Genomic DNA, 22473 nt, shown 5'->3' with positions numbered 1-22473 from the left:
TAAAAGTAAAGCATATTGAAGTAAAATTTAATAAATCTTTGTGCTAATGTCAAATTATAATTAATAATCAACACATCTTTCCTAGTGCCTCAGTTTGCTTAGATAAAATTTTAGCAAAGGCTTCATCAATGATTCATAAACTTATACTTGAGTTATTATTTTTAAGAAGATACCTATTTCAGTTTTGTTAAAATAACAGTAATCATCTTATGATTACATTTTAGGTTAAATGCAGTGTAACAATCTGTGTATTTGAAACATATTCATGGGAATCAGCGTAACATAAAAGTTAATAGCACAGGTCTACTGGCTTTTAAAACAAGCAATTTAATTTGATTTTGAATTGGCACAAAATAATTGCTTATATTTATGGGATGCAGTGTGCTAATTCAGTACATACATATATATATATATATATGTATGTATGTATTACATATATATATATAAAATGAATGAATCAGGGTAACTAGTACTTCCATCTCCTTATCTTTCTGTTAATAGCCCTTGAGCTCCTATCTTCCAATTCTTCATAAAATATATAATAGGTAGCCATAGACTGCCATCACCCTACCTTGCTGTAGAACTCTAGGGCTTATTGCGACTATCTGACTATATTTTGCTGCACATTAGCTAGTCTGTCTCTAACCCTCTACCCCCTACCCTCTCTAGCACTTTGTAATCACTACTTGACTCTTTCTTTGAAGGAAGCTACTTAAGCTCAAATGGGAGAGAAGGAAGGTATTTGTCTTTCTATGTCTGGTTCATTCCATTTAATAAACTGTCTTTCAGGTTCATTCGTTTTGCTGCAAATTACAAGGTTCTCTTCTTTTTCATGGTAGGGCCATAAAAAGGGGTTCTAATTATAACTCTGCCACTAATTAGCCAGTCCTTGTTTCAGTCTGTACCCTTTTCTAATTTTTGGTGCTCTCATTTATAAAGTGGGGATAATAATAATAATAGCTACTTTTTTGTGCTCTTTGAAGGATTCAATGTGATACCCTGGAAGCACTCAGAATTGTGGAATGCGAATGCTCACGACCTGCTCTCACTAACCATTTCATAATAAATTGTAATAATGCATAGGGAAGTAGACTCAAAACTTCATTTTGAATCAGAGTGGTAACTCGTGATTTATTTTCCTGGTTGTCAATCTAAGGGTCTTGACTGACATTAGAAGGTGAAGCAGCGGGGACCATCAGTTCTAACTCTTTCTTTAACTGAAGAAGAAAGTGAGAAGGAGTTGGAGTGTCTTGTTGAAGGTCACACAATTCCTTGCTTCACATCTGTTTTCAGGGCAGGGCCTTCCACAGTACACCACTACCAGTTTAATACTGCCAACTTCAATTTGATTGGCTGTAGAGTAATGCAAGGATTTGTTAGTTAATAACACCATATCTGTTTGAGTTTGCTTAAATGGTGATGTTCATTAATTACCAGCATGCAGATATTAAAGGAATAAAGAGTTGACTAAGCTTTAGCATCCCACTTCCCTCTACTCTAGAGAACGAAGGACCAAAAAAGAAGAGGAGGTGCTCTTTTGCTTTCTACACCTAAGAATACTTCAACATTTTTTTTTCAATTTTGCCAACTAGGACATTTGGGATGTAATCAATTCTAACTTTGTTCTTCCAAAAACTGCTTCTCTAGAAATACACTTTTGGCTAGGGGATTTTTTTCTTTAATCAGGTTATAATTAGACTTTGCTTAATACACCCATAAATTTGCATCCCTTTGTGTATTGTACAGGTGTTGTGATATTCTCCTGTTCCAATAGAACAAGTGTTGAGTAACCAAAAGAGCTTTCAGATATTTCCAGAGAGATGCCTTAAGTTCTTTAGCTTGCAAGATGGGAATTGTGTAATTCCTTTGCCATTGCAACATGTGGGAGAAATGGCTATTGAGATTTTCCATTCTGCTTTTGCTACAACTGATATAAATAAAATTCATAAGTTCAGAATTCAGGATCCTAAAGATGCATTCTTCTCGAAAGTGTTTATTTATTATAGCAAGTCATGAAAGGGAGAGATTTAGTGGGGGAAAGAAACAGGCAACATTGTAAAGGGGTTTTACAGTTGACAAACAAAAAGTGCTCTGAAATATGTATTTCTTAAATAATCTATTTTTAAGGCATATACAGACAATCAAATTTAAAATGCAGTGGATACAGTAGAAAAATCAGCTCCACTGTGGTTAAACAGAAAGCAACACTGACACATACTTAGGGAGCTCACTCAGCAGGGCAGCCACCGTGATGCTCCTTCAGGGAAGTCCCCTTTGGTGTTTGCTGTCAACAAGGTGTGTGTTCAGTCATCTACCTGGAGAGTGACAGGGATACACTCCAACAAGCAGAATTATCAGTCACTCACCCTGATGACAGCTCTTCCTTCTCTGGAGCTTAAAGACTTGGGGCAGAAAGGGTCCTACTTTAACAATTTCAGGTTGATTTAATGCACAGGAATGAAGAAGATGAGATTCAGAAATACCCTTGGCCGCTTTAGAATGGCAAGGAGAATTACAAAATGTCATTTTTGAGACTGAATCATTACGTGCAATATTTAGATTTGCCCTCTGGAAAAGATCAGGTGTTCCTTGCCAGGTGTTTAGTCATGGATGCAAATCAAAATGGGCAGTAAAATGCTGACTTTGAAAGAACTGTGTTAACTTTACAAGTCGCTAACACCCGTGATGCTCTAAAATGCCTGAATGGCAGAGGCAGGAGAGAGTTAGCTCACAATCAGCATGTAGGCTCCAAGTGCTATCTCACTGGGGTAAAGGACTTAAAAAGTACGCCTGTATTTGTCTATCACTTTGTCAATAGAAAAGGTACATAATTTGAAATGTAGTAATGGGTGAAGTTTTGCTAATATTCTTGCTCACTTTTCAAATTGTTTACAATATAAATTTTAAATTTAGTTTTTTAAATTTCAGAAATGAATAGGAAACATGGTTCTTAGTAATCCCTATTATGCTTTTTCCTTAGAAAAACACTTCAGAAATTATTGTTCACATCAAATAATTCATGTTTTGAGACATGAGTCATATTTCTGATATTTGAATTCGGAACTCCTTTTTGAGGTTCATAGTCAGATTTAGGGTTTCCAGTATCATCAATAACAAAACTGGGATCACAACTTGATCATCTTAGACTGCCTACCTTACCTTTGGACTTACCCTTTGTATCTCAGGAAGGCAAGGAAAAGTGTATGGAATACTCAACATTGTGGAGAACGAGTAGATTTTGGGTACACTGGACACATCGAAATATCTTAGCGCAAAGTAAGTACATATGAAGTCAGAATTTGCTCACAAACTATAATTTTCAGAAATAGTTCCTCTCCCTTTCCTATCCTTCTTCTTCTTTCCTCTCTCCTTTCTCTTTTCTTTCTTTCCTTTTCCGATCTCTCTTTTTCTTTTACTATTCCCCACTTTAATCTTTGTCTCACAAATGCATAATAATAGGAATCCCAGGCCCTGATGGTCAAGTCATTAATAATAAGACTTGTGCTTATTAGAGTTACCAGTTAAATTATTTGCAATTAATTAAGAAATTGTTTATTTTTCTGAGTTGACAAAATCAGTGGTGCTCTATTTTGTAATTTTCCTCTTCAATGATGATGCCTCTGAAGTGTTGATCTTTTCAGGTTTAGTTGGGAAAAAAAACAAAACAAAAGTGTTCGATGCATAATATAATTGTAAGAATTTTTTTTTTAACTTTGTTAAATTGAAACACAGATAAAGGAATAGAAGTAGCTCCCATTTGCATTTATTCTTAATTCAGGGCCAAGTGACCTTATTTGTTTCTTTGTTTTGGGGCATGCCCATTATAAATGGACTCATTTTCATAAAATGGTCAGGAGACAAACACATTCAATCCTTGACTTTCTGGAATGAGATTGCTGTTAGAGTTATTTGAGGCTGTTGTCACTCTCTTCCTGCATCTATTGTCTTCTTGAAATCTTTTCCACACTTCAGTTAGCATGAATGTAGAGACCTTAAGTAAACTTAACTGTATTGGAGTGTGTGGTGGGTTTAAAGGACTTAAACATCAAAAGTGGAAGCTTTTAACGTGCCATATCACTTTTTCTACAACTAACTGGAGTTGTATAATAAATTGTGTGTGTGTGTGTGTGTGTGTGTGTGAGAGAGAGAGAGAGAGAGAGAGAGAGAGGAGAGAGAGAGAGAGAGAGAGAGAGAGAGAGAGAGAGAGAGAGGAGAGATCCTAAGCATTTGAAGCATAATTTGAAATCAATTTCTTCAAATTAGTCCTATGAAATCAATGTAACTAATAAAAAATCTCTAGTCTTGAGAAATAAGTAAGGCCATTTGGCCCTAAACTAAGAATAAGTGCATTATCCATTATCTGTGTATCAATTTAACAAAATTCAAAAAAGGGAATTTTGTAGGTCAGTAGTTTCTGAACTTTTTGATCATGCTTCATATATATTATTTATTTACAAACATATATTAACTTATAGTGTGAATATCATGAAACATAAATAATAGAAATTAAAAGATTGTGGTCAAAAAGGAGAAGTAATTTTTTTCTTGTACCATCACAATGGAGTATACATGTCCCACTTTGGGAACCCCTGAGATTTGTGTGAGAAGGAAGAGTGACCTGGTTGCATGCTGTGTTCTTACTATAGGACTTCTCAGTTTTTGCTATGCTCCTGTGTGCTATGAACTTCTGAAATGGCAGGAAGAGTACTACATAGTGTTCTAAAGAAATACTGAAGTCAGAGATTCCAGGTATACCCACCACTCATGATCTATGTTTTAGTCAACTTTTTCAGAGCTGTGACCAAAAGACCTGGCAAGAACAATTAGAGGAGGAAAAGTTTATTTTGGTTCATCGTTTCAAAAGTCTCAGTCCATAGATGGTTGAGTTCATTGCTCTGGGTCCAAGATGAAGCGGCATATCACTGTGGAAGAGCGTGATAGGGAAGGCAGCTCAGGAAATGGCAACATGAAGCAGAGAGAACTTGAACTTCCCTCACCAGGGACAAAATATAAACCCCAAAGTTATGCTCCCAGTGACCTATCTACTCTAGTCATATGATACCTGCCTATGGTTACTGCCTAGTTAATCCATATGTAATCAACTGATTAGGTTAAGCCTCTGAAGATTCTTGCATTGTCTCACATGTGAGATTTTAGGGGATATCTCATATCTAAATCATAGTGAACTATAATACTTTAACTGGTTATTTAAACTCTTTGAACCCTAGTTTCTCCATCTGTGTGATAGAAATAACAACATACCTCATTGGATTATTGCACAGATTGTATAAAAAGATGAATGTAAAACACTTAGCCAGGGCCTTGTGTACAGTAAGTACTCCCACAGATGTGAGTTCTCTTCATTTCACTCTCTGTTGTGGGCCACCTTGTTGCACCTTGGTTCTGTGGAACACACTTTTGTAACTATACCATATTAGATTATTCATTCATTGTTTATTTTATTAGGTTACTTTTTAAAAATTGGTAAATTTTTATTGAAATCTCTTAAAACTCATAGTACTAGGCTCAAGGCAACAGTTCAGATTAATATTCAGAAGAACTTTCAAATTATTTTCAACTCAGAAAAATCTGAAAACCTACTACATGTCAGGTTCCATATGTTGCTCTGCAGATACAGTGGTGACAAAGGTAGACATGGTATCTACCTTTTGAAATTTACCATAAGGGAAGGACTGGTACCATGTACGAACAGCATTTAAAAGATGCATACAAAATAATATGAATAGTGTTCTTATAGAGAGTGAATAATGTTATCAAATAAGCTGTCCTGCCAAGGCTTGTCCATCATTTTAAGTAGTTAGTATCTATCTTACCTGAAGGAAAACAAGAGACCATTTTCAAGCTTACAGGGATGGAATGACAAGATATTAGAAAAAGTGCATTATTAAAGTATAGTGGATACAAAGAAAAACTTGAACAGAATAGCTGCTCTCATGTATAAAGATGGTAGACAATTTACTTTACACACAGACACTGTATTATTCCTAACAATTAATAAATTCCATGGTTTCTTCATAATGTATTGACTTCATGGTTTTTCATGTGGCATAAACTTTCTCACACTCTAATCAATTTTCAGTTTCTGTGAAGATTTTTTTTTTTTTTTTTTACAAACAGTCAATGTGTTTTGCTCTCCATTTCTTGGCAACTCGCAGGTGCATCACATTACTATAACTCTTAAACCAACCAAGCGTAATCAGAAAGGTGTGGTAGAATCTGACAGTATTCGTTTTATTAAAAATAAATGATTCTCTGTGGAAAAACCTGATCTGACAGACATGCAAAGTTAAATTCTCTGGTGAGTGTCAGAATAAACTGCAGAGGTTTACATTCTACACATTGTCTACGAAATCCATTTGCCATAAGTATATTCAGGAGAGACCATTCTGTACAGTTTATCCATTTAATAGACATTTTTAAAGCAAGATATATACTCGTATTGAAAGGGAAATTCTGGGAGGTTGCTAAACAATCACAAAGTGCTGGCATGAACAAAAAGAGCATTTGGACTTTAGGGTTTAGTGCTCTTCTGATGTTCTCCTGATGGAGGCAAACAGTAAGAGCTTGAGAGTGAATAGTCTTTGTTCTCCATTTAGAAGCAGACAATAACGGATTTGTAGTTCCCTAGGAATCAAGATGTGAAAATCCACAAGTGAATTTGCTATTTCATTTGGCATGATTATTCGAAATTGTCTCATGGCAGTAGCCTTAAGAGATGAAGTTTCATAAGAAAGATTTGAAATTTACCTTTTTATTGTTTTGCTAATTTGGAAAAAGAGTTTTCCAGTTTGTTGCTTCTCATGGTATTTCTTTGTATTGAAATAATACTCTTATCATATGTCCACTGGGTTCCAAAAATGTATTTTACAAAATTACAATTTATCAAATTTATTATATGGACATAAAGTAAATAAGATAATACAAAAAATTCTGTCCTTTCTCACTGAGAAAGAATCTAAGGCTTTATGAACAAAGTCAGAAACACAGAAGAAAACACATCAGGATATACAGTTGGGAAATCTTGGCTCTGACTATGTCAGTAAAGATTAGGTTTAGCTGCATTTAACACTTAACATCTTAACAAGTAACAGAGGCTTAATTAAGTAAAGTAGATCATTTCTCTTCTATTAGGGAAGACTGTTGGTGGGCAATCCCAGGCTGGTTTGGTAGTTTTATGGTTATCTGGGATTTAAGCTTGTTCACCTTTCTGCTTCATCATCTTAGCATATGTCTTCCATTCTCAAAGTGACCTCAGGATTCCAAAAGGCTTCTGACATTCAAGTCATATTTTCAGGAAGGAGGAAGGTTGGGGGGGCAGGGCATGCTGCTCCTACGAGGTTTCACACAGGTCAATGCCATAGTTCAGAACTTCTGCATGTGTTTGATTGTCCAGGACTTAGTCACACAAACACACTCTGCTTTAAGGGAGGCAGGGAAATTTTAGCTGGGTACATTACTGTCCCAAATAAAATCAGTGGTGAATTAATGAAAAAGTTGGACAGACTATATTGACCAGACAACTAGCAGACTCTGCCAGAACTGGTATAACTCTCCAAGTCAAAATATCATATTTTTGGGGCTGGGATTGTGGCTCAGTGGTGGAGTGCTTGCCTAGCATGCATGAGGCACTGGATTTGATTCTCAGCACCACATACAAAAACTGAATAAAGTTAAAAAGAAAGCTGAAATTCTTAAAAAAATGGTCCTTAAAAATATCATATTTTCTTATTTTATGTATGTTTATATGTATACATGTGCATGCATGTATTCAGATGTATGTTTTATATTGATATATATTTACTATATCTATAGATAAAGATATATTTATCTATAGTTAATGAAAGAGAAAGACTCTGTCATTAAACACAGACACATGAACAATTTATAAATCCAATGAAATACTTTTATCAGGAAATATTTCCCAATATTTGTATTTATAAACTCAAAACAAAAAGTGCTACTGATGATAATTATTGGAATGATAAACAACTTCATTGTTCTGCTAGGACTATCACTTGCATGGATAAAAGAAAGGTATTAATTCAATATGTCAATGGATTGGATAGCAGGAGTCCATCAAAGCTATTTTTCAAGAACATTTTCAGTGTACGTTGAAATATGTATTTAAGTGCTGCTTTTTTATACGTGTCAACCTGACTTTTTCTCTCTGCAGATGCTGAAATAAGGGGAAAAGTGAAAGACAGGTGGTGCTCATCTTCCCACTGAGCAAAAGGAAAGGCAATTTTCCTCAGTTCTTAAAGAAGAAAAATGCAAACTACTCAAAGGCTGCCTTCAACCCAGAGCAAGAGGAATCACTTTCCTGAACCCTTTCATGTGTGGCCACAATTGCCCTTGTCACCTGGTTCCCCTTTGGGATTGGGCTTGATCTTTTAACATTTCTTTGTAACCATGAGCTAGAAAATACAGATTTAAACATGGTGGGAAATGAAGGATACTGAGATGCTTTGAACAGCAGGGTAATCAAACAGCTGTTGAGTTGGAGAGAGGAAGCCTGATCGTATCAGAGTGGATGCCATCAAAAGAGTTAGGAGCTTACATGACAGAAAATTACGTGTACTTGAAATATGCCATTACAAAATGCCAGCCTGACATTAAGCTGCTTTACAGAGGTATCATGTCCTTAAATAGCCTGGTGATTATCCATGTCCCTGCAGCGCTGCTTTCCTCCCTGATTTTGTAATACCCTAGCGTGTCTTTAATCACTGCAAAGAGTGTCATCAACTTGAAATCATTCTTAAAAGGAAATTAATTTTAATCTCCATTGACATCCTGGAGAGATTTCTTTTAGGGGATGACAATCCAGTCTTCTTTTCTACAATGACAAGAGGTACCAGTGCCCTCTGGGGGTAATAGTACTATCTTGACTGCTTTTGAAAAACAATACTATTTTCTATATGTTCAGTAATGTGTTAAGCACTTTACATGCATTATCTGACTTGAGTCTCATGAAATCTACAAATCCAATTCTATTATTAGATTCACTAAAATTGTGGTACAGAGAGACCAAATGACCTGCCCACGCCCACTCTGCTGGCTAGTCAGTAGAGAATGGGAATTTTAACCCAGGCAGATTTATTCCAGAGTAGTGTATGCTGTGTTTTCCTGAAGGACTGTTGTCCCATGAAGAGATCTGAGTTGGGAGGATAAGGTAAATTACCTAGGAAATACCTATAGAAGGAACGGGAGGACAAAAAGCCAAGATAAAGCATTCTATTTTCAGTATTGAAATGATGTGGCTAAGAAAACAAGAAGAATTATCCATTTATTGCAATAGGCAAAGGGAAGTGAAAATGAGGAATGCAGATGTGTAAAGTTCTTTATAAGGGAAGATAGCTGCAAATTTTCCATTTGCAATGTTTATTTGTCCTAGCTCTATTCATCACTGCCACCCTCACCCCAGAATGAATTCCCCAGTGGAAATATCAGCAAGGTAGGAAATGTCAGAATTATATTTTCTATTATTCCCCAAAGAATATATTAGGATGGTATGTGTGGACATAATTTGAAAGAAAAGTGCAATGTAGTAGACACAACTACTGATGAAATAAAACTAACTGGTATTAACCAAAAGTTTTAAAGATCTTATTCTGTACTTGTTCTAATGGGTAGTTGTAATTTTGCTATAGGTAGGTTTATTGATTTGCTCTATGCTTTTCTCTAATAAGTATTTGTTGCATATTCTGGACACTCATAGAGGTCATCCTAGTAATAGTGAGTGGTCTGAGATTATTTGGGGTACCACCTCACACTAGATGGTGGCATATAGGAAGCATCAATATCTGTTTGATATAAAAATGGCTCCCAGAGGGAGCTAACACCAGAATGGGCATTTCTGTGATTGTTATGGAATCTTAATATAGTAAGCTCTTCTTTCTTGAACTCCAGTTTCTCATTAATTTTGGTCTCACCTAAGATGCCTGTGAGAGTCAGGAATATCACCAGTATTGCATGGCAATCTAGAAATGTGGGAAAATTAATGTCCTGTGGGATAACTGTCAATCAAATTGCTCTTGGACAGATGGTTCTGGCATAACTATTATACAGCTCCTCCCAAGATCCTAATGAAACCAAGCATAATTGCCCATGGCCATGCTCAACATCACATATGCTTTTCTGCAGACTTTTCTTTCTTTCCCCATTTTATTCTTTCTAGACTTTCATTTCTGTTTCCTAGGAGTTTTATTATATTTCCAAAATAAACAACTTGAATGCAAATTTTTATTGAGGTTCTGCTTTTGAGGGGAATCCAGGTGAACACAATGCCACAACATGTAAGGAGCAAAACCTAGATGCTGAATGATGATGGGGGCATTTGTCAAGGAGTGGCATTCATATTTAATATGACTTTATCTCCTCCCCTAGAACCCTGAAGATTGGAATCTTGGAGGACTTCTCTAGGATTTGTCTACTTCCCTTTAAATTATTTTCTTTATCTACACTGTCTTTTCTTTTTCTATACTTTATCTTTAGGCAATCTAAAGCCCTGTATTTTTAACCTACACTTCTGTTTTGATGACTCCCCAATTACGTCTTCAGTCCTTATTCTTCCTCAGAGCACTAACATCACATATCCAATTGTCTACACATCCTCTCCATTTGGATGTCTAGCAGAGATCCTTTTCTTCATCTTCACAAAATAAACTTTGGTTTACCTTTCTACCAATCTCCTGTAAAATACTCTGTTATGAGCCTATTTTTCCTCATGGAAGCACCATCTGCTCTGCAGTTCACACAAGTAAAACAAAGAAGTCTAGATGTTGTTCTTGGTTCTGTCCTTCTAACGCTCTTTGCAGCAAGTTCTGTCAATTTTATCTCAAAATAGACTTCAAATGCACCCAGTTATTTCTTTCTCCACTGCCATCATTCTGCCTATGCTTAATTATCTTTTATTATGACTACTATGATAGCCATCTAAAATCTCTTCTCACTATTATAATCAGGATGGGTTAAACCAAACATATAAGTCTGTTTAAGATCCTCCAATGGCTCTTTAAAACCTTCCAATGGCTTCTTAAGACATTTAGAAATAAAAATCTAAAACCTTTCCATATTTCTAAGGCCTTATATGATCTAGGTCCTGCTAACATCATATGTGATTTTCTTCCTTGCTCACTCATTGCTATAGACTGTTTATGTCCTCAGTGATTCATATGTTGAAAAATAATCCCCAATGTGATGAAATTCAGAAGGGTGGTATTTGGGGGTATGATGAGGTCATGGGACAGAGTCTTCATGAATGAGTTTAGTGTTCTTATGCTGCGACAAGCACTGCTATACTTGCAGTACTGAAAAGGGGCAGTGGAGGACTAGAAAATAAAGACTCTTATGAAGATATGAAGATAAAGCTGGGATCAGGTGGAGGGCTGCTCTCTGATGGAGAAGCAGATCTAAAGGGTTACACCAGCAATGTTTGTTTATATATGTCTCATTATCAGGTTATAACACTATGCAAGCATTATTCTTGTATTCTGGAAAGTTACAGAACTAGAAACATCTATGTAGCTTTTTTACAGTTGCAATGTGCAATGCTAAGAGCTTTGTGTAGTGCTCAAGGAGGTCCAATGTTTAAAGTTACTGTCAAGTGGCAGGCTCAGGAGCAACAGAGCTGGCGAAACATTGTGATTGTCTAGCATGAGAATTCCTCTATCCCTGGGAGCTATGTGCCTGAGATCAAGGTCCAACCTGATAAGACTCTTGCACAGAGCCTCCTCAGTCAGGGCACTACCATAGCAGTTAGGCATCCTGTGCCCTTGCACAGAAACATTCCCAGGCACCAGGCATGCCACAGTCCTGAGGTCATCAGAGTCTCCCAAGCTCAGTCACTGCTCTCCACACCCTTATAAATAGCTGCTAGTCTCTTGTACCATGGAGGGAATAGTGAGAGGACTAATCAGGAAACCAGCCCTCGCCAGAACCAGATCTACTGGCACCTTTACCTTGGACTTTTCAGTCTTCGTGATGGGAAAATAAATAAATTTGTGTTCTTTGTAAGCAACCCAGTCTATAGTATTCTGTTACAGCAGCCCAAAAGGACTATGACACTTATGTACTTTTCTCAGCACCCTTTCATTCTTCCAAAAACCCAGATTCAATCTTTCCTTGTCTTCCATTTTCTGAAACTTCTATCTGGACAGTTTCTTTTCCTGTATTTTGTGTGGCATGCTCCTTATTCTTTAGGTCTTAACACAAATATCTCCCCTTAGAGTTGTTTTCCTGACTACCTGTCTACAATAATGTCCTCTACCATAGTTACTGTCCCTTATTTATTCTTTATTTCTTTCATAATTTCTTCTCAGAAGTTTGGTATTGTGTCTTGAACTGTTTTCATTTTATTTTCATCTTCTCAATTAGCAGGCAAGTTCTATGAGGGCAGGGATTTCTTGACAAGCTTTAAATTTCTGATGCTCTTACCTGGATCTGTACCTTTGTGGCACATATTAATGGATAGGTTAATTATTTTGAGAAATTCCCCTGAATAGGTGCATGCAGGAGTTTGTTCTTACTTATACTTACACTCTAATAAATTTTGTTTTAATTTTCCTGAATCAATAATCGATAAATCTCTGCATCTTTAGAACCCTAACTGAGACCAAGACATGGGAATAAACAATCATTTTTTTTGGTGTATGAATATGTGAAGATATTCTTATAAATCTTCATTTCTTATTTTATACAATCGATCTTGTTTCAAGTAGGAAGCAAACTGATGACTCATCTCTTAGTAATCAAGTTTATTGAAATCAATTACATTGTCAATGCTTTTTGGTTAATTTTTAAAATTTATGTTTTTATTGGTGGATTTAATTTTATAGATTACAGATTGTGAGGTTTAATTTTAACATATTCATGAGTTACATATAATGTAATTTGCTTCATTTAAATCCCCAGAACTACTCTCTCCTCTTCCCTTCTAACTCACCCTGATCCCCTACCTCTATTTTACTAGTCTTACTCCTATTAATTCACTTTTAAATTGGTGCATTATAGTTATACATAAAAAGGGAATTTATTGTGATATATTCATATGTGCACATAGCATAATTTGGTCAATTTCATTCTGAAATTCCTCCCCTTTCCCATCCCCCCTTACTTGATCTTGATTCCCTTCTTCTACTCCAATGTTTTCCTTTCTATTTTCATGAGATTCACCTCCCCCTTTAATTTTTTTTTCTTATTTCTGTCTAGCTTCCATTTATGAGAAAAACATTCAACCCTTGACATTCTGAGTCTGGCGTATTTCTCTTAGCATGGTATTCTCTAGTTCCATTCATTTACCAGCAAATGACATAATTTCATTCTTCTCTATGGCCAAGTAAAATACATATACCACATTTTCTTTATCCATTTGCTTGTTGAGGGTCATCTGGGCTGGTTCCATATCTTAGCTATTGTGAATTGCCCCATACAAACAATGGCATGCATTTATCACTGTAGTATGCTGATTTTAGTTCTTTTGGAGAATTACAAAGGAGTGGGATAGCTATGACCATGAAGAAAGAGCTTCAGAAAAGGAGGAAATTTTTGCCTGCTACTTTTCTGACAGGAGATTCATATCCAGAATATGAATCTGAACTGAAAACACTTAACAACAACAACAACAACAACAACAACAACAACAACAACAAATCCCATGAAAAACCAACCAAATAACCCAATCAATAAGTGGGCAAATGAACCAAACAGATATTTCTCAAAACAAGAAATGCAAATGACCAACAAATATATGAAAAAATGTTCAATATCTTTAGTGATTAAAGAAATGCAAATCAAATCTACACTGAGATTTCGTCTCACTCCATTTAGAATGGCAATCATCAAGAATACAAATAACAGTAAAGGCTTTTTAGGATCTGGAGAGAAATAATCAATAACAACACTCATAATTGTTAGTAGGACTGCAAATTAGTGCAACCACTTTGGAAAGCAGTATTAAAATTCTTCAAAAGACTAGGAATGGACCCACCATTTCAATAGCTTTTATCTAAATGGAATGATTGTGTCTGAGAAACATGAAGTTTTTATAGGAAAGGACAAGACTTCAACTTCATATAGTCTATGATTTTTTTTTTTTTTTATAAAATGATGGATTAACATCTAACATAACACTGCATCACACTGAATGGAATTCTCAGGGGATGGGGAAGTAGCCCTCAAGTTTGATTCCCAGCACCATAGGTTCTAGCTAAGTTGCACATGTTGGCCTTGAACTCACAATCTTCCTGTCTCAGCCTCTCAAGTATCTGGGATTTCAGGCATGTGCCACTGTTCCCAGCTTGTTTATTACCTTTATAGTAAAAATAAATGTGAAACAGATCTGGTTCTGTGTTGAATAAATATTAATATCAATTGTTTTTTATTATTTCTGAAAGTATATACATATTGACTTCATACTGATATTCAAAGATAACACTAAATTCTTAGAGAACTTGCTTCTTAAAGTAATCTTATATTATAGCATCTTGTTACTTTGTATAATTTAGGCTTTCCACTTTCTGGATTTTTCTAAGGAGAGGCATAGAGCTGTTCCTGATTCAATTTCTTTGTATATAATAATCAAGTCATAAGTTTTGTTATATTAAAATGTGAAACAATTGGCTTATGATACATAAATTTATTATTCTCATGCCCTCAGTTTGCCAAAATGATATAAGATACTTTGATTCCCTGGATTGCTCTTGATTTTCCTTGTTTCTCTTTTATTACTAGATTGACCTTGAGATTTTATCATGCAGAGGTTCTCTGCAGTCTAACCTCAGGGAAAACTCATTATCTCTTTTACAATTATTGGATAGGTATGAGAAACACCTGCCCAGTGATCAGTATCACTTGTGGGTCTTGTCTCAACTAACTTGAAAAGAACCAAGAAAAGGTTCTGATGTATTTGATCCATCAGGTGCTATCCTTTATTCCTCTAAGTCACTTCTTTCCTCTTCACCTCCCTCTGCCTGTGCCCCATGTGTAATGCTCTTACCATCAGTGCAGAGGAGTCCAGATCTCCCATACGGGCAGAGGCAGGCAAAGTCTGTTCCTGATTTGGGAACACAGGTGGCACCATTTCCACATGGGCTGTTTTCACAACTTGCAAACTGGCACAGCTTGCCAGAGTACAGCCTTGGACACTCACAAAACCAGTTGTCACTGTCGCTGAGAAAAGAAAAGTGATTAAAAAATCAGAAAAAAATTGATATTTTATACACATATATGCACATGTACTCACACGTATATAAATAAAACTATAATTGTGAATTGTGGCAATAATAAGTGGCATTTTCTTTCCCTTTTCCTGTGTTTTAATGTTTGAGTATTTTTATCTGTGTGTTTTATATTGAAAGCAGATGGACAGTTTTATAGATCGTCAGAAGCAATGAATGCTATTTTAAGCCATCTATTTTTATTTTTGATTTATCTCATCTTTTATTTCACACTAGGTGCCTTTTCAGGGATTCATTAAATATGTGTGCTGCTGCTTCAATAAAGTGCTTCGAATGTCTATTAGGAAAAGCCATCTCAGGCTCAAAGCTCAGAGGAGAATTTTAAGCTGTGATAAGCTCCCTGTATTGAGGGCAAAGTCTTCCAAAAGCTGCACTTGTGTAATTCTGAAAAAAGGCACAGTGGGGAGCTGTAATGACTACACGACTCTCCTACTTAAAATATGGTTTGGTGGCCCCAGGCTGTGAGTGTCTATGAAAGTAGAGCTCAGGAAAAATACTCCTCTCACCTGCCAGGGAAGCATTCTCAGGAGGGGGAATGACTTAGAATGTGTTATTTCTGCCTTCCCTGTATCCATTCCCCCCTTTAAAGTAACAGTAGCCTCAGTTTCCTTGCAGGACCCACCTGTCCATCATTCTTAGCCATGTTGTCTACAAGGGGCAGACTCCACTCTTGCTGCCACTCTCAGTGTGCAAGATGGATACATGGAGCACACCAGGTTGCGTGGTATTGGGGGCAGGACCTCTACTAAAACTCTGAGGAGAGTGTTCTTTTTCTTCTGGGATTGCTAAACTATTAGCTGTTAGTGGTATCTACCCATCCAGAGGGAAAGTCTGGCTAAGAATAAATAACTAATACCTAGCAAGGAAACAGAAGCAACTGGGAGAGAGAGGTTACTGATATTATTTGGGCAACAGATTCAGCTGTTATTCTGCAGTTATGTGAATCCACATAGTCTACCCCCTTTTTATGTTTTTAAGCCAGTTTGAGTTTCTGCCACTTTCAGTAAAATGAATTCCATTCAATATCTCCCTTTTCTCTCTTCTTATTACCTTAGTTCACATTCTTTGCCATATGTAAATCTTTAGTTTAATTTTTCCCTGCTTACATCTTGCCTTTCAATATGATTGTTAGCTCTTAAGGATAGTTGACAGAATCAGCGTCCACAATTAGAAAACTAGCATAGTTTGTCTTATTATTCAGCCTCCTAATTCAGTTGTAGTCTTATCTGTACCATGGTGTTTATCCCTTGTTGTTCTCATCTGTGTGGTCTTTTACTTCCTTTTTGGTTCTCTTAATCCAAAATAAACTTGCTCACAGGAAAGGATCATTTCTTCCATATTAACTAGTGTAGGTACTGAAATGGGAAAGGACTTTTTAAAATATCTTTATTTTTATATTAACTCTTTGTATTAAAGGGATAAAATGCTATAGGGAAAGTTTATGTATCAGTAGGAAAAGCTAGCTTTATTGGCATGAAAGGGTTGGACACCCTTGGATTTTGCCAATGCACAGGCTGATCCTGAAAGTCATTCAGTAATTTATTTCTTTATGGCTTTCAGGGCAATTTCATAGAATTTTATACATAGGAGACACGTAAAAGCACATAGGTTTTCAAAGTTGGTGGAAAAGGTTAAAGATCACTATTACAATGTGATCTCTATTCTGGGATAATTTCTAGAAGTGTAACAAATTAAGACAAAGGAGAACACTATGTATATGAAAATCAAACCAAACTAAACACTAATTAAGTGCTCTAACTATATAGACCTAAACAAATTTGAGATGCAAGAAGGATGTTTTGATGTTAAAAATCAAGGAAGCTTGATATTTATTTATTTATTGGTAAATCAAACTTCCTTTCCTTTTTGCTTTCATCAGGTGTTGTGAGAAGTTGGTTGTGTAAATTCATGTGGTGATGACTGTGCTTCTTTGTGCATCTGCAGGCAGATAGAATGGAGAGAGAAATACATGTTTTATAGAAATAAGCTCAAGGTCAGAGAAAATAACCTTCTCTGGCTCAAGGATGAGTGTACAGCCCCTTTGTCCCATGTTGACATTTGACAGCATTTCATTAGTGACTGACTGTCAGCTTTAACCATTGGAGATTCTTCCAGATGATGGCACATCTGTACACTTCACTTCAAATTACACCTTCAAGTTTCAAAAGACTCACTAGGCTGCCAGATATTTCACCAATAGTTTTTTAAAATCTAATTTTGCTACTGACTGTACTACATGTGAATCTAATGGTTTCTTCTATCCATATCGTGCCAAAGATCCCCATTACTAAATCCAACTTATTCAGAAGCTACAAACTCAGCCCTTGTCTCTGTCACTTAAGCCACTTTATGCTTCTCCACATCCTGAAGCAGAAGGTAACATTGACCAGAAAAAGGAATACCCTGAGGTTGATGGATTGTGTATAAAACAGTTGACTCTTGGAAACAGTGATTGAGAAATGTCATCCTCCTTTGCCCAGTTTATCTTGTTGAGACATTGCTGAGAATTTATTTGGCACTATTTAATGTAACTAGTTATAGGAGAATGTACTCACATGGAATATATATATATATATATATATATACATATATATACACATATGTATATACATATTATATGTATATATATATATTTATATGAGAAAATTTAAAAAATTTTATCCTTTAAAAGAACAGCAAACCATATAGAAACTGTTGTACAAATTCCTCTCTAAGGAAGTCATGACATTTTTACAAATTAAAAGTAGGTCTGGGAAAGAATCCAGATGTTGGTGCACCAGAATATCATATTTTTTACCAGTTGCTTTCAACCAATATTTGCTGTGCATATATGTCACAGATAGAGCCATGTGCCAGAAAGTCAATAAGACTCACTTCTATACTCTTTGGGGAAGGCAACACAGGTACGTGAATAAATCTCTGTAACACAGCATATGTAACAAAGAAATGTAGATAGCAGCAAGGATTTTAAGCCTTAGCTCTGTAATACATGAATTTCTATGAAAGCAGTTTCTGAAGCTCATCTGTGGTCCAGTCACAGGCAATACTAGAGCGTTCTCTATGTGGCTTTTAAAGTGCATATTCCTCCTGAGATTCTAATCTGTAAGTTCTGGGGTGAGGCCAAAGTTTTGCATTTTTTTAAAAGTCTTCAGGTAGTCCTCTGGTATAACTTACTTTAAGCTTAAGACCAGCCCCCTGAGGCTACTTCTCTTTTTAAGAGTAAAAGCTTGATGGTCATTGGTTACTATTGAGTCCTTAGCATAATGCCAGGGCTATGTTTTGACTTTTAACAAATATATATCTGAAAACAAGATATTTATATATCACAGTACAAAGATTATAGGGTTTTTACTTTACTAGCACAATGTGTAGTTTGCTGCATATACAATTACACTTTACAACATGAAGGAGGAGACCCTTCACTCAGTTGACTTAAAGCTTAGTTTAAAAAAACACCATGCATCTAAACATATGCAAACATCTGTATATTTTGGCATTTTAACTGTTATGGAATATTAGATTTCAAGACTACAGTATGCTAAGTGACTGTCATTGAGTTTCCATGGGTATTAAAATTATCTTTAGAAAAATTCAGCTAATTAAAAAAATCAAAGATGCTGGCTTAAAAGAGGTGCCCACTTTTTATATAACACCACCAAATGCCAGAAAATCTTCTAGAACTAAAAGAATTCCTGCACGTACTAGCTTAAAGAATAATAATTCTTCTTGCACTCTTTGTATCTAACGGATCATTAGCAGATTTCAAAGTTGGCCACCCACAGTGTCAAGAGAGGGATATTCTCAGCGGGAAAGTGTGTGGAAATGGATCCTTATGAATAATATCTCTAGATATTTCTAAAAAAATAAAATTGCTATTGGTGGAAACAACTCATTGCTATGTATACTCTTTTCTATTTATAGCACCACAGCCCAGGCTTAAGAGAGAATGCAAATGAGGTCCCGAGTAGCTGTGGTTCCAGGCGAGCTTTCATTCTGTTTTCATGAATTTCACAACATCACAGAGAGTCTGCTAATTACAGAGCAATTCCTCCTCTCCTCCACAAGAATCTTCCTTAGAATTCTTGTTGGAGAAACTGCTAGCTGTGTATGGAGACTGAGCTCCAGCACCATGGACAGCTTTCCTTTGTTTCTCAGAGGAGTTACCTAAGTGCTTACTACTTTCTGCAGGAAGGAGCATCACTACGTTTGATTACTTTCTTTCTTTTTTTTTTTTTTAACTGTTTAAAAAAGTAACCAAGCATGAAAATGACAGAAAAATGGAAAACCAAAATTGTCTTAGGGTGACCTAAAACAGTGAGATTGGGGAAGCACTGTCTGTTTAATACACCCATGAAGAGAGCTCAGGGAATGTCCTGGTACAGGATTTTTTTTTTTTTTTTTTTTTTTATGTGAATAGATTTTTACTAAAGGTAGAAACAAAATTGTAAATCATGGAATCATATATGTGCTGGAATCATATATGAAGAAATAATACAGAAAAAAGGAGAATTCACAAACAACATAAACATATGTATTTTTTTCTTCCTGTTCTAGGTTCTGTTCAATGCAATCTTGTGGGTATTTCATGAGGAAAAATTGAAGTTATGTTAAAAATCTCTATCTCTCTTTCCCCTTCATTTTCTCTCCCCTCCTCTTACAACCATGGTTCCTTTCACAGAGAAGTTTTCTTTGGTGAAAAAAGATGATCAGATTTCCAACCCAGCAATAGCATCAGGAACTTCTATCCAGGAAGAGATATCATTTTTAATGTTTTTTTTTATTTTTTAAATTTTGAATTCACTCTTTTTAGTTATGTATAACATTAGGATACATTTTGACATCATCACAAAATCGTGGAATATAATTTGCTCTAATTGAGTTCCCAGTACTCTCCCTTCCCTCCCCTCCTTCCCCTCCCTCCACTCTTCTGATCTTTCTGCAATTTATTTATAAGTTTTTAAAAATTAGTGTCTTGTGGATATACTTGATGTTGGGATTTACCGTGGGACATTCGTGTATGTATGTATGAAATTTCGGTCAAATTCTTTCCTTTTCCCATTGCTCTTACTCCCCCTTCATCTCCTTTGTCTAATCCATTGATGTTTCCTCTGTTTTGATGAAATTCCCTCTCCCTGTTTTTCCTTTCCAGAAAGAGACAGCTTTTCCCTTTCTTTTGCTTTGAGACTCTCTAGTCCTTATGACATGGAGTATAAGTTTTGCTTTCAAGGGAGAAGCCTCAGAAGTTTCCAAACCTTAAAGGGGGAGCTAACATAGTGAAAGTGATCCTGTATCAAATAAGTTAAATAGATCTGTAAGAGAAGGTGCCCAGCACAGTACTTGGCATTAGTGGTTGCCCATTTTATGCTAGGGAAAAGAGGCAGGCATTGATAAAACATATAACTGGTTGAGTCTGAATGAACTAATGGTAGGTAAGAGCAGTATGAGGAAATCCCGTACAAACAGAAATGGGCTGGGAAAGAAGGATGAGGAGTGGAATAATGACAGGTGAGAAGATCAAATAATTCATTAGTAATTTTTCATAGAATGAATGCACCATTTTAATTTCTAAAATAACCTCCTCCAAGGGCTGGGTTTGTAACTCAGTGGTTGAATACCTACTTGCCTAGCATGTGTGAGACCCAGGGTTTGATCCTCAGCAATGAAAACAAATACCTCTTCCAAATAAAACTTATCTCAGTCTTAAGATTAGACTTTGTGCTCAAACAACAATTTCATAATAGAATTTGTACCTTGGTTCTCATTGCAGAATTAGCCAGTCTCCAGTCCTATGCATGGTAAGTGCAATTTGGGTGGGATTTAATATAAGAGAATCAGTAAATACTGTGTTTAGGAAGCTCAGGAGCTCCCAAGTAATATCCTGTAAAGATTATGTGCCTATCTGGAAGCTATTTAAGAGTAAGAGTGTTGGTATAAGCTTTTTTAATATGCTATTTTAACTCACATTAAAATATATACGATCAGAAAAATGAGAAATTATACTCCATTTATGTATGATTTATCAAAATGCCTAAATGCATTCTACTGCCATGTATGACTAATTAGAACAAATAAAAAAATTTTAAAAAGAAACAAAATTCTCTTAAAATATTTAAGCAAACAACCTATTCCCTTGACTTCAGTGATGTTCACCTACATACAATTTCTAATCAGCCCTTGCAGTGGTGGATTCTCCTATTATCAGGAAGGTGAAAACACAGCATATGATTTTATAGTTATTCTTTTTTGATATTAAGATCTATTTACAAAATTACTATGCATATAAAATATATTCCTTAGAAACACGAGGAATAGTAAATACCAACTCTCTAGAAAGCTATACATTTATGAACATTCTTTGTGGGTATTGCTTCATTCCTAGATTGAATTTGCAATGAGAAGTTTAAGTTTCTGCAGTTTATCACTATTCCACATTGTTCCTTCCATTGAGTTTTTATACTCCAAAATTTGGGTTAAGGAAAAGCAAGAAAGGAGGGAGTAGGGGTGGGGATTGGATATCACGAAGATATAGGGAAGATCAAAGGGAGGGTGGAGGGATAGGAAAGGGGAGGAAATATGAAATGAATTTAATGGAACCATGTTATATGCATATATGAATACACCATTGAGAATTTTACCTTTATGTATATATAGAAAGCACCAATCAAAACTAAATAAATAAAGGAGCAAAAGAATGATCAGAAGAGTACAGGAAGGAGAATAGGGGAGGGAAAGGTGGGGGGGATTGAAATCAAATTCCCTGATTTTGTCAAAATGAGCCCAACTACTATGTAAAGCTATAATTCTCTAATAAAGAGAAAGCAAGAAATTTAGATAGCTTGCCTATAAATACAAATACATTGATTCAGCTGGCTTGCTCTTTTAGTGTATGTGTTTTCTGCCACTTTGGACAAGAAGGTGACCTTTGGAATTGTCCCAAATTTCTCTATATAGAGTCAGTGTCTTGAACAATGTAAACCAGAGATTACTGATGGGCAAGATGTATAATGCCACCTATTGAACTACATGGTTTATTTAGATTATAATTCTAAATCCCAGACACAAGATTAGGAATATAATTATAAAGGAACAAAACCAAGCTCATCACTCAATATTTACCACCGTGCAAGAGAACATTTCCTCATTGTCAGCCCTAGTTTAGATCTTCATATCATGTGGCTTCCTCCCTGTACTACATACTACACATTTATGTTGTCCCAAA

General features: G+C 35.8%; 1 protein-coding gene across 1 annotated transcript in view; it reads right to left on the bottom strand.

Moving 5' to 3' along the window:
- The window catches only part of Eys (eyes shut homolog), a 1705088-nt gene that overhangs the window by 112767 nt on the left and 1569848 nt on the right, over positions 1-22473 (bottom strand). The window contains 1 exon segment of the mRNA XM_047559194.1: positions 15014-15186. Coding sequence (XP_047415150.1) covers positions 15014-15186 — 173 coding nt within the window.

Source organism: Sciurus carolinensis, chromosome 7 (genome assembly GCF_902686445.1).
Source record: "Sciurus carolinensis chromosome 7, mSciCar1.2, whole genome shotgun sequence".
Lineage (NCBI taxonomy): Eukaryota > Metazoa > Chordata > Mammalia > Rodentia > Sciuridae > Sciurus > Sciurus carolinensis.
The sequence above is the reverse complement of the archived record's forward strand: the minus strand, read 5'-3'. Positions and strand labels throughout refer to the sequence as shown.